At 30.7% G+C, this 17,279-nt stretch overlaps 3 protein-coding genes across 3 annotated transcripts in view; 1 reads left to right on the top strand and 2 right to left on the bottom strand.

The window, feature by feature from the left end:
* The first annotated feature begins 956 nt into the window (after positions 1-956).
* Positions 957-5,314, top strand: LOC109603754 (dihydropyrimidine dehydrogenase [NADP(+)]). Its single transcript, XM_020020248.2, has 11 exons — positions 957-1,138; positions 1,195-1,305; positions 1,868-2,038; positions 2,092-3,103; positions 3,152-3,336; positions 3,391-3,597; positions 3,649-4,087; positions 4,145-4,339; positions 4,395-4,888; positions 4,939-5,096; positions 5,153-5,314. The coding sequence occupies exons 1-11, from the start codon at positions 1,103-1,105 to the stop codon at positions 5,238-5,240; spliced, it is 3,096 nt and encodes a 1,031-aa protein (XP_019875807.2). The 5' UTR covers positions 957-1,102; the 3' UTR covers positions 5,241-5,314.
* An 82-nt stretch (positions 5,315-5,396) lies between these two features.
* Positions 5,397-7,558, bottom strand: LOC109603751 (uncharacterized). The gene is made up of 9 exons (XM_049962962.1): positions 7,498-7,558; positions 7,401-7,449; positions 7,178-7,344; positions 7,001-7,130; positions 6,770-6,948; positions 6,530-6,640; positions 6,282-6,479; positions 6,055-6,229; positions 5,397-6,004 (listed from the first exon to the last, which is right to left on the bottom strand). The coding sequence occupies exons 2-9, from the start codon at positions 7,414-7,416 to the stop codon at positions 5,466-5,468; spliced, it is 1,515 nt and encodes a 504-aa protein (XP_049818919.1). The 5' UTR covers positions 7,417-7,449; positions 7,498-7,558; the 3' UTR covers positions 5,397-5,465.
* An 89-nt stretch (positions 7,559-7,647) lies between these two features.
* The window catches only part of LOC109603753 (follistatin-related protein 5-like), a 148,594-nt gene continuing 138,962 nt past the window's right edge, over positions 7,648-17,279 (bottom strand). Inside the window, exons 13-21 of the mRNA XM_049962619.1 lie at positions 14,054-14,107; positions 10,935-11,056; positions 10,606-10,854; positions 10,322-10,429; positions 10,083-10,236; positions 9,665-9,865; positions 9,456-9,602; positions 9,314-9,403; positions 7,648-9,258 (exon numbers count right to left, since the gene is read on the bottom strand). Coding sequence (XP_049818576.1) covers positions 9,119-9,258; positions 9,314-9,403; positions 9,456-9,602; positions 9,665-9,865; positions 10,083-10,236; positions 10,322-10,429; positions 10,606-10,854; positions 10,935-11,056; positions 14,054-14,107 — 1,265 coding nt within the window. The 3' untranslated portion in view covers positions 7,648-9,118. The remainder of the gene's footprint in view (positions 9,259-9,313; positions 9,404-9,455; positions 9,603-9,664; positions 9,866-10,082; positions 10,237-10,321; positions 10,430-10,605; positions 10,855-10,934; positions 11,057-14,053; positions 14,108-17,279) is intronic.

Below are 17,279 nucleotides of genomic sequence, written 5' to 3'. Positions count from 1 at the left end.
ACAATAGATGTCGCAACTAACGCAAAATTTTCACACAGATATGAAATTATTTGAAAATATATAATAATATTTAATGTCTACGTGTAGATTTACATGTCACTAATATATAAACCACGTAGCTGCATAATGTAAAACAAACAATTTGTCCATTATCAAGTAGATAATATTTGCAATGCAATTATGATTATAATTATTACATATTTATTATATAAAAATAAAATTTAATATTTGTTTAATTTTGTAAAAACTTGTAAAAGGTAATATTTACAATTCAATGACTATAAATTATAATTTTTATGGCTTATATTTTTCATTTTTTATATTTATTATTATATATGTATTTATCATACGAGAATAAAATTTTATTTAAATATTTTTTTATTTGTAATAACTATATTTTATGTAAACAGTAAAACAAATATAATAAGCTATACATTAAATTGTCATTATAATTATGTTTTTAAACGCATAAAAATATAATAATAATTATAAATATATTATATTAAATAAATTTCAATAAGTAAAAATAAAATGAAATTTAATATTACAGAAAGAAGTAACTTGTAGGATTTGTACTTAATATTACATTGTATTTATTATATTATGTTGCGTTTAGAAGATAATTTTAATTTATATATTATAGTAATGTTTTATTTAAAAAAAAAAATGTTTATAAAAAGATAAATTAAATTGTTAATTTTTTGTATTTGAGTTTATTTTATTATCAGTATTTTTTTGTCTCTGATAACATTATATTTCGAATTATTTACACAACGACAGAAATAAACAGTGCTACGACTATGCATTTAGCAAGGTCATTCTATGGGTGGGTAAACTTAATCAACTAAGTTCATAGACTGTGATTTAGTATCTGGTCCTAGCAGAGAAGTGATAAATATTTTTAAAGTAATTATTTTACGAATAAGAAACTATGTAGTAATCCTCGAACAGATAAGATAAGTTGTTAATATTTAATTGTTACGCTGATAAGTACTTGAAATTTAATCATATTATTAGTTGTAAAGAGCTGAGTACTGAGTGCGGACGCGTCTACGGTTTATATTAAAAACTATTGCCATATTCAAAACCAGTGAGTTTTAATATGGCTAAAGTTAGCGTTGATTTACCAGATATTGAGGTATACATTTTTTATTTTGCATAAATATGTGTTTTAATATTGGAAAAAATTTATAGAATTTATTATCTCTAAATCCCAGAGTGAGAAATTATTCCAATTTGGTTCCCTCTAGCCAGACTAAAAAAAATAAAGAACATTGGAAGAGAAACAGCAACAAGAAATGCCAGGTAAGGTATTGCCTTTTTCCGATATATTTTGTGATATAACAATAAATATTATTTATGATATAATAATATATGGTGAGATAGAACGTTTAAAAATAACACAATAGTTTTGACATAAATTTAGATACGGAATGTTTTAAAAACATTTTTTGTTTTCTTGATTCCCAAGGTTATTGTGTGAGATATAATCTTACAAAATAGTTGTTTTTGCACATCTATTATAGTACGATTCACACGAAATAGACTTAATTTTTAGAAATAATTATTTATTATCAGAGGTTATTACAGATAGACATTGTGAAACTCTGATAATTTATATTATTTACTTATTAATTTATTTACAAATAAAAAATATGTACCAATTTATTTATATATATAAAATAATATTAATAATGATGCTTTTTTATTTTATTTTTTAACAAATTTTCGATAATCAACAATTTTTCACAATTTTTTCAATTTTTGATAAAAGTGAAATATTTTTATTTATTATCTATCAATAAAAAAATAAATACAAGTATAATAATAAATAGACTGCTACATTATGACCCATTAACTGCTTTAGGAGTGTCCATCCTTAGAGAACAACTTCGCTGATGTAAAACCAACCACATTGAGTGAAAGAGGTGCTTTAAGAGAAGCTGCGAGATGTTTAAAGTGTGCTGATGCTCCTTGTCAAAAATCATGCCCCACTCAACTCGACATCAAAGCTTTTATTACCAGCATTGCGAACAAAGTGAGATGATTAATATTCTAAATCGATTCTTGCAGTAATTAATATTATTCTAGAATTATTATGGAGCTGCCAAACAAATCTTCTCCGACAACCCGTTAGGTATTACCTGCGGGATGGTGTGCCCAACCAGCGATTTATGCGTTGGTGGATGTAACCTTCAAGCTTCTGAAGAGGGCGCCATCAATATTGGTGGACTTCAACAATTTGCTACCGAAGTTTTTAGCAAAATGGGCATTAAACAGACCCGAGACCCAAGAACTCCAGTGCCTAAGAACGCATCTGCAAAGATTGTATTGATTGGTGGTGGTCCGGCTTCTTTATCATGTGCCACCTTTTTAGGAAGGTTGGGCTACAACAATATTACAATTTATGAGAAAAACCATACTTTGGGTGGACTCAGCACATGGGAGATTCCGCAGTATCGTCTGCCTATTGATGTTGTAAACTTTGAAATAAATCTTGTTAAAGATTTGGGAGTTAAGTTTGAAACTGGAAGAAGCCTTTCTACTAAAGATTTAACAGTTGAAGGATTGTTAAAGGATTCTAAGGCTATTTTTATTGGTATTGGTTTACCACAACCTAAGATCAACCCACTATTCAAAGATTTATCTGAAGAAAACGGCTTTTACACTTCCAAAAGCTTTTTACCTAAAGTTTCTTCTGTGAGTAAAAGAACGGGTTGCCCATGCAAACAAACTGAAGTTGCACTGCCAAAATTACATGGTACTGTGATCGTACTGGGTGCAGGAGACACTGCATTCGATTGTGCAACATCTGCTCTCAGATGTGGTGCCAAAAAAGTATTTGTAGTGTTTAGAAGAGGATTTACAAATATAAGAGCAGTTCCTGAAGAAGTAGAAGTAGCTGTCGAAGAGAAATGTGAGCTGGTAGGATTTCTATCGCCTCATAAAGTTAACCTTAGGGGCGGCAGAATAGTTTCTGTAACTTTTAGCAGAACGGAACAAAATGAAGACGGCAAATGGATTCAAGACACTGAACAATTGACAACTTTAAAGGCTAACTATCTTATTTCTGCTTTTGGTTCTGGCTTGGAAGACCCTGAAAGTAAGTTGGCAATAATGAAAAAATCATATTTTTATTTTATTTTTTCAGCAATCGAAGCTTTGAAGCCTCTGAAGCTCAATGATTATAATTTACCAGTAGTAAACGTAAACAATTTGTCTTCGTCTCATCCATCTGTGTGGTGTGGTGGGGATATTGCTGGAGTTGCTGAAACTACAGTTGAAGCAGTAAATGATGGAAAAACAGCAGCTTGGTTTATGCATTGTTATTTACAAGTGAGTGAAGTTACAATTAACAACTCATCAACATTTGCTAAATTGGTTTTTTAGGGTATTCCTCCGGATACTAAACCACAATTACCTCTTTTCCACACTGACGTTGATGAAGTGGATATTTCGGTTGAAATATGTGGTATTAAGTTTGAAAATCCATTTGGTTTAGCTTCGGCTCCGCCTGTCACAAGTACTCCTATGATTAGGAGGTGTTTCGAGCAGGGATGGGGATTTGTAGTTACTAAAACCTTCTGTTTGGATAAAGTAAATAATTACTATAATATATTATATTGTATAATTAACTGTTGTTTGTAGGACAGTGTTACGAATGTGTCACCCAGAATTGTAAGAGGATCAACATCAGGTCACGTTTACGGACCTCAGCAAGGCTCATTCTTGAACATCGAATTAATTTCTGAAAAATGTGCAGCCTATTGGTGTCAAGGCATCAAAGAATTAAAGGCAGATTTTCCTGAAAAGGTAATAATCGCCAGCATAATGTGTTCTTACAACAAGGATGACTGGGTCGAATTGGCCCAAATGGCGGAAGCTTCGGGTGCGGATGCTTTAGAATGCAACTTGAGTTGTCCACATGGTATGGGTGAATCTGGCATGGGTTTAGCTTGTGGACAAAAGGAAGAGTTGGTGAAGGGTATCTCCGAATGGGTCAGAGCAGCAATTAAAATTCCATTTTTCATCAAATTAACGCCTAATATAACTAACATAGTTACCATCGCAAAGGCAGCTTATGAAGGCAAGATTATTTTTAATACCTTAAATGACTTTTATTCATTATTTCATTTTATTTTAGGCGGGGCTAGTGGAGTAAGTGCAATTAATACTGTATCCGGAATAATGCATATTAAAGGCGACGGAGCAGCTTGGCCCTACATTGGAAAAGACAGAAGAACTACTGCTGGAGGAGTAAGTGGCAATGCCACAAGACCTATGGGACTAAAAGCTGTTTCCCATATAGCAAACGCACTTCCAGGTTTTCCAATTCTTGGTAAGTTTTAATAAACAATGATATATTCCAGTCTGCTGTGAAAATAATATTTTAGGTATCGGAGGTATTGATTCTGCGGATGTTGCCATGCAATTCTTGCAATGCGGAGCCTCCGCAGTTCAGATTTGTAGTGCTGTGCAAAATCAAGATTTCACTCTCATTGACGATTATTGTACTGGTCTGAAAGCCTTATTGTATTTGGATGGAAAATTGCCAGGATGGGATGGTCAAAGTCCTCCAACCTTTAAACATCAAAAAGGCAAACCTGTACAATCTTTGTATGACCATAATGGCAAAAAATTGCCGCATTTCGGAAAGTATAAGATAGAAAGAGAGCAACAACTTGAAAAATTATACCTTGAGAACAAAGTGTCTGAAACCTTAACTCCACATCATGAAGGAAAGATTTGTGGTTACAGTAATGGAGAGTTAACTAACGAACATACGGATATACCTAAGGTTAAGGATATTGTTGGTAGATCGTGTTCAAAAATTGGTGCTTATAAACAGTTGGACAATTCTAAACAAGTTGTCGCTTTAATCGATGATGTAAGTGTATTGCAATTTTTATGGCTTAAATAATCAATTCAACATTTTAGGATATGTGCATTAATTGCGGTAAATGTTACATGGCATGTAACGATTCCGGTTACCAAGCAATAACATTCGATGCTGAGACCCACATTCCACATGTGACGGATGATTGTACAGGTTGCACGATGTGCCTTTCAGTTTGCCCAATAATTGACTGCATTACGTATGTTAACACATAATGCGCGTAATATATTATCACTGATCAAATAATATTTTTAGAATGGTGCCGAAGACTATACCACATGTTATCAAAAGAGGTCGTCCCGGAGATAAGATAGTAGGAATTCATGCTTTGTCAAAGGTTTAAATTGATTCGTCGAAGATGATTAAAATTCAATGACTACATTGTAATAAATAAATATTTGATATTATTAATTAAAACTGTTGTTTTTCATTAAATGCGTTAACCTTGTAGGAATTAATATTAGAGTGATGAAACTGATGAATAAATCAAAACGAGATGTAGATAATAAATGATAATTTATTAAATATTAATAAAGTTTTAATATAATAAAAATATATAAAATGTATTCTATCTAGACACGTTATCATCTTCGTCCTCTTCCTTAATTTGTGCCAACCTGTTATCTCCATCGTCTTCTTCATCTTCTTCAGAAACTTCCCCGGAAAATTCTATTTCATAATCCTCATCATCATCTGAATCCTCTTCACTTATACCTTCAGATGTACTTTTTTCTAAAGGTGCCTCCCCAGCATCAGAATTGGGATTACTTTGGTAATATATCTTAGACTTCGAAGTGGATGTTCTAGTAAGAGTAGATTTAGAACTCCTGCTACTCTTAGAATCTAAATTGGATAAAGCCTGATTAATTGTGTTGCTAAATGTATCGCACACACAGGCTGGCTCTTTGCATGATTGACACAATGCATATTGAACCACTTGTTGGTTTTCTTTTGGAGGACTTTTTTCTGATTTTTGTGAAGGAGTAGTTTCAATTATGTTGTCTATAAGGTTTCCAATTTTTGTACAAAGTTCGCATTCGCATTCACTTTCTTTGCAAGGCATGCAAACCCCATCTGGCGATACTCCAGTATCTACTTGTTTTGATGCTGAAACTCTTTTTGCATATATTTACACCCGCTCTTCTAATTTTATTTACCTGTGTCTTTCGGTCCTTCTTTGCCAGTAAGTCGACAAAGGCAACTTCTAAATCCAGATTCAACATCGGTTTTCTTTCCTTTGTTCTTAGAGAAAGGTTTTCGAATCCATTTGATGCACCAAGTTAGGAGACACATAAAAATTATTACCTTGGACGCGATAGTTAATGCAAAAATCTATAATTTTTTTGGATGCGTCAATAAGAAAATGTTCTAGTTACATACTTACACAGATCAGAAGAATGGTAGTTTTAATTTTGTTTTTATTTACGGAGTTCCACGAATTTATTTCTACATTACAGACATGATACTGTTGTAGAGTGGGTTGATACATTTCGTCTGGATCCGGCGAAGTGGTCCAGTTTGGAAGACATTCACACATACCAGTCTCTTTGTTAATTGTTCCATGGTGACAGATGGAATTGATCTAAGAGTTTTAAATAATTATTTAATTTACTTTTGTCTAGTTGCGTTTACCATGAATTGACAATTACAATCAACTACTTGGTTCCTCTCTAATTCTTGTAAGTCTGTAGTTGTAATGTATGTTGCAAATGGTCTGCACGTATTACTATCGATTTGATATATCTGTAGAAAATATTTCTCATAATAAGTAACTTTTAATTGAACTTATTTAACCATTTTTATATGATTAATAATATTGTTTAGCGATGGGTAATTTCAATTGTTTGCTTTAAAGAATAATAAATAACTTACAACCTCTGGATTATTGGGAGCAGATAAACAAAACGGCATTGATTGGCATAAGTTTTGTGCTTTGTTAAAATAACTACGTTCTCCTGAGTATTTCATCATACAATCTACAGGACTACAATCTTGATCTGGATCTAAATCCTCAGTTTTACACTTTTGTGGACCAATACTAGATCCATCACCTAAAACAGTGACAGTAAAAAGAGGAGTTTAAATGTGCAAATGCAGTTTTACATGAATCTTCTGATGACGGTACCTTGTTCATTTTAGATCTGTATTGAATATCTGTTTTAATTTCATTGGTTTTATCTGCACCTTGATATTTAATGGCAATTGTACATGTGCCATATATTCCACTTAAATACTACAGTAATAGTTAATGAAATATATAAATTTTGTATCACTTTTTACCATATTTGGATAAATTAATGTAGCGTTAATAACACGTTTCTTTTTTAACGAATATATATTTTCGCCTATTAAATATAATGGTCGGGTTCCATTTTCAGCAGTATCCCTTTCTACCATTCTTACACTTAAATCTAAGTTGTCGTTGAACAAATTTTCCAGAGTTATGACTTAAATCAATATTTTAGATTACAACGGACTATGCGAATATTAAATATATACATACATAAAATTAACGCCATGTCACCATCTTCATAGTCTAGAGTCCCAAAATTCTAAAATAATTATAATAATTAATAATATTTAGATTTTCATATCCTTACTATAATGTTGATTTGTCCGAAACAGATAGGCGAAATAATTAAAATTATTAGGTAATGTGCAATGCTCATGAATTATTTTTGACATGTCGTTACTTAATCAATCAATTGAAACGTCAATATATACAGGGTTACCATAAAAAATCCATTAAATAAAACACATTAATTAAATGATTTATTTTCTTCCATTTTTTTGTATAAACAGTAATGCACCATAGTACCTAATTAATAAGTATTATAATACAATAAGCCCCTTTTTGTGATACGACGGTAAACAACATTCCCAGAAAGCTTATAAAGGCGGTCAATATAGTAATTTATAGCAAGCTAGAAAAAGAAAGGCATAGGGTATGGTTTAGTACGTAGGAATGTACAAATTAATAAGATCAAGGGTAGGAAAAGCTATTTTAAATATTATCGTTCTAAAACATCATAGTTTCAGAAACTACTTAAAATAGTTATATGTATATTTATCCATAGTTTGAAAAGAATTATTAGAAAATACAGATATTTGACGAACAAAAATTATATTTTAAATATTTACATATAGATGACACGTTACACTGAAGTAGATTGTAAGAAACAGCTTTGAAATGATTTTATTTTATGTGCGTTACATTTATTTTATATAAAAGCCATCATAAATCAACTTTATAATCATTAAAATACTGTTATTAAAACGAAAGTAGACAGAAAACTTGTCTGAAAACTAATAAAATTTATTTTATATGTGACGACATTAATAATAAAATAACTGTTTTCTTTATTTAATTTTAGTGAAATAAATATCTTGCAATAAAAGATGCTCTCATTTTCTACTGTAATTTTCTTGACTGAGTTTATGTCTCATCCTGTAATAAAATATAGCTGTTTGTAATCACCAAAATGTACAACATACGTACTGTTTTGTATTTGCTTTCTTTTTTACAAAAATTTAAAATTAGTATATATCACAAAACTACATTTACAATATATATACTAAAACAATTTTTTTTTCTTATTAAAATATTCAGTTCCAAAAATGGAGTTTAAACTGTCTATGTAAATTGGACAAACAGCAAACTCTTATCTGCTATTAATTTTTTTAATAAATTATTGATAAGTAGTATTTTTATATTTTTACAGTCTAATTTGGTAATGATATTTGTAAGAAAGTTCATTTGAAATAAAAGCATTAAGTATGAATAGTGATATAAATAAATTTAATTCTTAAAATCCAATGCTTTTATGACGAATGTAATCTCTTTACACAGGGTATAACAGAAGGGCAATTTAAATTTGGCAGCGAAATGCCTTCAAATTTAAATCTGTCGTAATTCTGCCAATCTTATGTTTCTAATATATACTAAATACATATGGTATCAGTAATATATACATGAACATTTGTCAACCAACTTATATCTCTGTATAATTCCTCTATATATCTCCTCTAGATAATTTTGGAATTAATCTATGGCACTAACTAAATCTGAGATCATTTAAAAATAACCCCTAACTATTTCTCATACTTTTTACATTAGAAACAACATTTCAGGGTGTGGATAATCAATAAATTAAACTGAACTAAACTTGATCTATAGCTTGGCGATGGGTGATTTGTGTCTATCAGTGATTATCAATGTTATTAGTGAAACTTGAGTGTGGTCCACACAATTTCACTGGGGTGGATTACAGCTCCTATTTCACAATTTACAGTTCTCGATCTACCATTAATAACAAACAGTGCTTCACTGGCAGGTGTTACCATGTATTGGCCGAAAAGTCCTGAAACAAGCGTTTGTTAATATCAGGGTGAAAAAATTACTAAAAACTGTAATACCTGAACCACTTATAGGTCTGTTGGGATTGTTCCATTTTGTCAGTTGCATAGGAATTGCTTTTCCAACCCCGGTGATGATTTCCACTTTCCCTATAAAATTCAAAGGTTAAACCTGTACAGTGTTTTAAAATATTTAGTTTACCTGTGTGCAGATTTAAAAAGAGGATGTCTTCTTTTTCTTGTGCACTTGCATAAATGTCATAACTGTGGGTGGTTTGGCTGGGGTAGAATGTTACATCGGATATGTTCAGGGATGTTTTCACGTCGAAGGAAAATACCAGGCCAGTTTCTAAAAGATTTTATATATTTTTTTAGTAGTAGTTATTCATTTTTGGTTAAATATTTAATTACCAGCTATTTCTTGCACAATAATTGTAGCTCCATTTGCTGTACGATCTAAAGTAACTAATTTTCTGGAGTCCGGGGAGATGTATGGAACACCTGGTAGATTTGGTTTCGTAGCAATTACACTATCGGTTAAGTAATCCAATATTAGTTGTCCTGTAGGTCTGTTAGTCACCGGTTCCAGACATTGCATGATAACCATACCATCTAGAAACAATAAGAAATAAAATCAATACATTTGTAACATATTCTACGGGTGTTTAAAGCAACTAGACACACAAATCATAAACTAATGCGTCCGAAATTCGTGTACATTTACTAACAAAATCGAATCAATTGTCCAGGATCAAAGCCCGCTTGGTGTGTGCCAAACACAGTGTTGATCGTGGCAAAATATAAAACTGCTATTCCAATATTTACTTACATAAAGCCGAAAACCGCACTTGAGTTGGAACACAGTTATACGGTGTTAAATCAACAGATCTTGTGTATCGCAGATTAACCAAGTCCAGTTTGTATAATCCACGTTGGTTCGTGTGAGTCACGTAGGCGTACTTGAAGCTGTAGTGGGACAGCTCCTTAAATTTATTTATGAGTCGTATTAAAATAAAATTATTGTAAATAGGGGGAAAAAATTTAATTAAATTTAATTCGGATAAGTACCTGAAAGGCGGAGGGTATGAATAGGCCTTTGACAAGGTCGAATTGGCCGTCGATTGGTTCCGGGTGGACGGTGTGATGCTTCCGCTTCTGACCCGCATCTCTGATGACCTGGAAATAAATCAATAAATTAACTAAATTTTTTAGAATAAAGAGGAACATTCTCATATAAATGTTCTATCAAATCATTAAAACCTATTTACTTGTCCTGGTTTCTGTAATAATCAATTGTAAATAGTGGAGTGAGTAAATAAGTTAGTTTAGAATTTGGCAACTTGTCAACCTACTTGTATTGTTTTGATGCCAGTATTGTTCGGTGAGCGCCAGTTGAGTATCCACACCTGATCGAGATGTGGCACGTAATGCAGGTCAACCGGATATTTGTCTGTGCTAACGACGTCGACGACAACCATCTGGACCTTAGATATGATAATTATGCGGTCGCGGTTCGGCTGGCTGGCATAAACGTATCTGTTGGCGACGTTGATCGCCCTACCCCACGAACAAGGGACACCTTTGTCACCACAAACATATTCCTACAATAGATATCGATTATTAGTATTAATTAATTTAATAACAGCTTGTACGTTGCTGATCTACAAACATGTTCATTTACCTGTGTACCCGGAATAATATCGGTGGACTGAATCCTGTGGTAGAGACGACATGTGGTTGGCTCATAAATGCTCACGCCCCAATCATGGAAGGCAAAGAATCGTCTCTCCTCGTTAGGAGAACCTGCACAACAAACACGGCCGGTTAATGAAGCATTTACATGTTTATACAGTTAAAGTTGAACGTAAAAAAATCCGTCGATGAAACGAATCCCCAAGGGAAACTGTTCTAATTTTCAATCTGGGTGAAAAACTGAGTAAACGGATTTGCCGCTCGCGTAATGCGATTACAGACTGTTATCGAGATAGAGATACTTTTTTTGGTTTTGGTCTAGGGGAAAAGTTTTATTGAAGTTTAACCCAGTTGGATTTGGAGTTAAAATTTTATAATTGTACAATTTAATTATAAATAAGGGCAAATAAATTGTAACAATACAAAACAAAAATTGGTCATTTTAGTATAATATTCCATTTGAGATAAATACACTGCACGTCTTTTGAAGTGGATAATTCCAATTTCCTAAATTAAATAGATTTAAAAATATTTTCAATTTTAAGAGAAGGAATATACTGAAAAGAGTTCCCAAAAGTGATAAAAATGTTTGTCGCGGATCTCACATAAATCAAGAAATAAATGAAGTCAATGTGTCGGTGGGACCATAAAACAAAGACTAAAAAGAGCTGGTCTCTATGGTAGAAAATTAGCAAAGAAGCACTTCATTTCTGCAAGAAATAGAGCAGCGATAGAATATGTGAACTGGACAGTGGGCAATGGAAAACAATTTTCCGATGAAGGTCGATTCCAATTATTCAATTCTGATGGCATTTCATGACTGAGAACACCAATTAATGAAAGGTATAATCCTAAGTACACTAGACCTACTGTGAAACATGGTGGAGGAGGTGACACTGTTTGGGAATGTTTTTCTGGGTTTGGCATGGTTTGCTGATTAAGATAGACGGGATAATGGATCGTTTCGTTTATTGTGACATTCTGGAGAATCATAGCTTCCATTTGCCGAAGATAATAAAAGTTTAAAGGGGATCTTCCTTACGATAACAATCCGAAACACACGTCTATGTTCGCTCCTCAAGAAGTATGTGTAATGACTTGGCCAGCATAAAGCCCGAGAGAAACATCAATTCAAGAAGCTTTCAATTAATTAATAATCTGTTTTTTTTATTTTAGATTCTTCAGATTCTTTAGATACTTTAAATCTAAGATTCTGTAGATTCTTTAGATTCTCTAGATTCTTTAGATTCTTTAGATTCTTTAGATTCTTTAGATTCTTTAGATTCTTTAGATTCTTTAGATTCTTTAGATTCTTTAGATTCTTTAGATTCTTTAGATTCTTTAGATTCTTTAGATTCTTTAGATTCTTTAGATTCTTTAGATTCTTTAGATTCTTTAGATTCTTTAGATTCTTTAGATTCTTTAGATTCTTTAGATTCTTTAGATTCTTTAGATTCTTTAGATTCTTTAGATTCTTTAGATTCTTTAGATTCTTTAGATTCTTTAGATTCTTTAGATTCTTTAGATTCTTTAGATTCTTTAGATTCTTTAGATTCTTTAGATTCTTTAGATTCTTTAGATTCTTTAGATTCTTTAGATTCTTTAGATTCTTTAGATTCTTTAGATTCTTTAGATTCTTTAGATTCTTTAGATTCTTTAGATTCTTTAGATTCTTTAGATTCTTTAGATTCTTTAGATTCTTTAGATTCTTTAGATTCTTTAGATTCTTTAGATTCTTTAGATTCTTTAGATTCTTTAGATTCTTTAGATTCTTTAGATTCTTTAGATTCTTTAGATTCTTTAGATTCTTTAGATTCTTTAGATTCTTTAGATTCTTTAGATTCTTTAGATTCTTTAGATTCTTTAGATTCTTTAGATTCTTTAGATTCTTTAGATTCTTTAGATTCTTTAGATTCTTTAGATTCTTTAGATTCTTTAGATTCTTTTGATTCTTTTGATTCTTTTGATTCTTTTGATTCTTTAGATTCTTTAGATTCTTTAGATTCTTTAGATTCTTTAGATTCTTTAGATTCTTTAGATTCTTTAGATTCTTTAGATTCTTTAGATTCTTTAGATTCTTTAGATTCTTTAGATTCTTTAGATTCTTTAGATTCTTTAGATTCTTTAGATTCTTTAGATTCTTTAGATTCTTTAGATTCTTTAGATTCTTTAGATTCTTTAGATTCTTTAGATTCTTTAGATTCTTTAGATTCTTTAGATTCTTTAGATTCTTTAGATTCTTTAGATTCTTTAGATTCTTTAGATTCTTTAGATTCTTTAGATTCTTTTGATTCTTTAGATTCTTTAGATTCTTTAGATTCTTTAGATTCTTTAGATTCTTTTGATTCTTTAGATTCTTTAGATTCTTTAGATTCTTTTGATTCTTTTGATTCTTTAGATTCTTTAGATTCTTTAGATTCTTTAGATTCTTTAGATTCTTTAGATTCTTTAGATTCTTTAGATTCTTTAGATTCTTTAGATTCTTTAGATTCTTTAGATTCTTTAGATTCTTTAGATTCTTTAGATTCTTTAGATTCTTTAGATTCTTTAGATTCTTTAGATTCTTTAGATTCTTTAGATTCTTTAGATTCTTTAGATTCTTTAGATTCTTTAGATTCTTTAGATTCTTTAGATTCTTTAGATTCTTTTGATTCTTTACATTCTTTAGATACTTTAAATTTTTCGGTTTCTTTAGATTCTTTAGATCCTTTTCATTCTTTAAATACTTTAGATTCTTTAGATATTTTAGACTCATTACATTCTTTGGATTTTTTAGATTCTTTGTTTTTAAAACATTTTGCAACATAATGTCTTTGATATTATGTTTTTTATTAAAATTAGCCACTTCAAAATACGTACAGTATGTGTATATGCTATGAAAAACACACGATGTACTGATTTAAATATTAACATTAATTGAGTGAATTTATTTTCGTAGTTGGTCCATAATGTCCGTCCCCGGTCCATTCCATATCCTTTCATACATATTTAAAGCAGTCCCAGCAAACCCGAATTGAAACATGCATTTCCCTAATTTTAATTAATAAATCCCCATGTAATTTACATCCGGCACAAAGTCGTGCCGCGGTCCGTTTATAACGCACTTACTTGGAGTGGGCTGTTCCTGAACGACCAAAGAGCTGATGTCCCTTGTTAGTCCGCCTGCAAAATTAAATTCATATTTAAATTTCGCATGTGCCCGGTAATTGTTGCGATTCTAATTAAACATACTCGTTAATTTTAATGTAAACTATAATTTAGCCGCAGCGGACATACCAAACGGACGGCCGCATACACGGCAAACCCGTTTGGAAAATTATCGGTGCGGAAAAGTGTCCGTTTAATTTATCGCGTTCAAACTCCCGCCTGTGCCACGGCAATCGGGACCCTTAATGAAGTGCTTATTTTGTTTGACTGTGCCACGGCGGAAATGCGAGTTTCTTGCAGTAAATATTGCAATTTGCGATTTCGTCGACGGCTTTAATGGGTCGCTCCTCTTCAAAAGTGGAAAAAAAGTTTTATAGGTATATTTGTTACCGTGATACAGAGTTTATGGCTGCGAAACTTTTTGAATTAAATCCGAGCAGAATTTCCTAGATATGTTGACTTGATTAGAACATAAAATATATTCTTTTTTAACTTTAACAATAATTTATAAAGAAAAAGTAGATTATATATGTAAATTTCATATTCGCATAAAAATAGTTACAGAATATTATTTTTCATTAAATTTTCAATGATATAAAATATTATTTGAATGAGGAAAAAAGTGGTGTTTAACTTAATATAAAAACCATATATTTTATTTATAAGCTGGATGTTTATTTTTGTGGTATTAAAAGTGAACCACTTCAATTAATATTATTGGAAAAAATAATTTACGTTTTTGATTTATGATTTATTTTAATTCAATTTTATTTACATTTATATATAACATTTTTATATTTTATGTTATATATTTTTTGAAAGCTTTTTTATGCTTTTTTAACAATGCCAGTTATTTTTTTTCTACAATTTTATAGTGTCAAATGCTCATTTTGGTTTCGTCCATTTAAAAAGGCCATTGTATTCATTGGAGGTAAAGAAAGTTACGGATTTCTTGAAACTTATGCCAAGGAAGAAGTGCAAATTCTCATCTTGCACGCAACGCAAATGAGCTTTTTACATATCGTATTGTTACATGCGATGAAAATGCATTGATTAAAAATGACACTGTGAGCCGTTCCGGACAAGTTGAACTGGAAATCTTGATGGCAAAGCTACAACTTAAAACTGTAATAGTTTACTGCTTATAATTTAACTATGTTCATGAAAGGCGAGTTTTTTTTGTCAATACAAAAGACGTTCTGATTATTCATGATGTCACAAGAGACTCAAAAGAAGCTTTATAATGTTAAAGGAACTTTATCCATAGTACATATATTTCTGCAGCTATTACTTTTTTCAATAGTTAAAATTTGTATACTAAATAAAATCATATTCCTCTGGTAATCAATAATTAAATAATATACACTTTAATATAATTATAATTTTATAATATAAATTATGGATGGTATTTTATTTTGACACTATAAATTAAAAAACTAAATTATCTACAACAGTTTATGCTAGTATTTGGAAATAAACAATAAATACAATTTTATTTTTATATCACTTTTGTAAAATTTTAGATTAAAATGAACAATAAAAAACTTTAAAAGTTAAGAGAAGCAGAAAAGGAATCGAGTTAATTGTCACTCATATATTTTTGTTATTCTCCACATTTTTTAGGTTTCATATATACCCTATATATACAAACTTTTTACCCATTTTCGAAAATTTGTATCTTACCTTCTATATAAATTAGAGATTCCGTTTAAACGGCATTCTTCTCTGTGAACCCTGCATTAGCGAAATTGTACCTGTTTTCTAAATGCTCTCAAATCAACTGCTTCCAAAGTATAAATATAAATAACTGCTGATATTTTTTGTGACGGACTTTAGTGAAAAGTTTCATCTTGTTATTCATTTTTAGCTCCTAAATTATGACGAACATAATCTAGATGAGAGGATGGGATATGTATTACATTACAATCAAAATGTGTAACTTGCAAAAACATTTATTATGACATGAAAATGTAAAAATAAATTGACATGTGTAAAAAATCTAGTTTTTATTTTATTTGGTTTCAGTTCCAGTACCTTATAAATAGAACAATTTACGAAATTGGTTGTACTTTAGAAGTACTACGAAGTACTACATGCATGTAACAGGAGGGCTGAAAAGTAGTCCATACATATTTAGACCAACATGTCAAATATCAGCCCGATGCAGTCCATAGTTTTGTTTTGACAGCTGATTTTCGGTTACGTGGGCATTATGATTTTTGTTCTCTCATAAAACATTATTTTTTGAGAAGCAAAACGGCGAAGGAAACGAACGAAAAGTTGGATAAATATTATGGGGCTAATCCTCCTTCAGATTATACCATAAAATATTGGTTTCAAGAGATTCATGGTGGCCGAAAACCCATGGTATATTTTTCGTGGATTACAATTTTGAATAAAAAAATCGCATTCTATAAAAAAAGTATTTTTTTTATGCTAGCCTACGAACTTCTCAGCCCAACTGTTATAATATAAAAATGTTCAAAAAGGATTTTTGTACAACAAAGTAAAGATAAAAAATAACATTTTCAAATTATACGTAAAATTTTACTGTAGAAAAGTTATTGATAGATACATGATGAGCTTTTCCGTGTAAACTAGTGTTATTGAGTGTTTTCTATCCATAAATATTTATTGAGACACAATTTGATATTATAAAGGCTAAAAATAAAGTGAGTATGATATATGACATTTGTAACATTTGAACTTTGAACAAAAAACTTTTTTATTATTGATGAAATTTTCATTTGCAGAAATCGACTTTATGTTACAGCGGTCTAAATGTAGACTGGCCCAAAGGGGATAAATCATAAAAGCATCATAAATCAAGTATCGGCAATTGATTTATGCTTAAGGGCCATTCATATAATTGCTTTCGTCGTTTCTGAGCTCAAGTGACATATTAAATGTTTAGGATATTGATTGATGATTAAAAACATGTTTGACCACGATTCCATCAAAATTGAAATACATTTCACGATATGTTATAAATAAAAAACAGCAATATTGTGTTTATATATTTCCACAACAAATCAACGTGTTGAAAAGTCCTCGAATATTTATTTAATATTGCTGCGATTTCAATGTATATATTTTTTTTATATAAAAGTAATTATTTTAAAAATCATGTTACACACTTAATTCGATTGCAACGTTCGAATTCTATAAATTCACCTGTGAATGTTAC

The sequence above is a fragment of the Aethina tumida genome, chromosome 2, assembly GCF_024364675.1.
Source record: "Aethina tumida isolate Nest 87 chromosome 2, icAetTumi1.1, whole genome shotgun sequence".
Taxonomy (NCBI): Eukaryota; Metazoa; Arthropoda; class Insecta; order Coleoptera; family Nitidulidae; genus Aethina; species Aethina tumida.
This window is presented reverse-complemented; position numbering and strand designations above follow the sequence as displayed.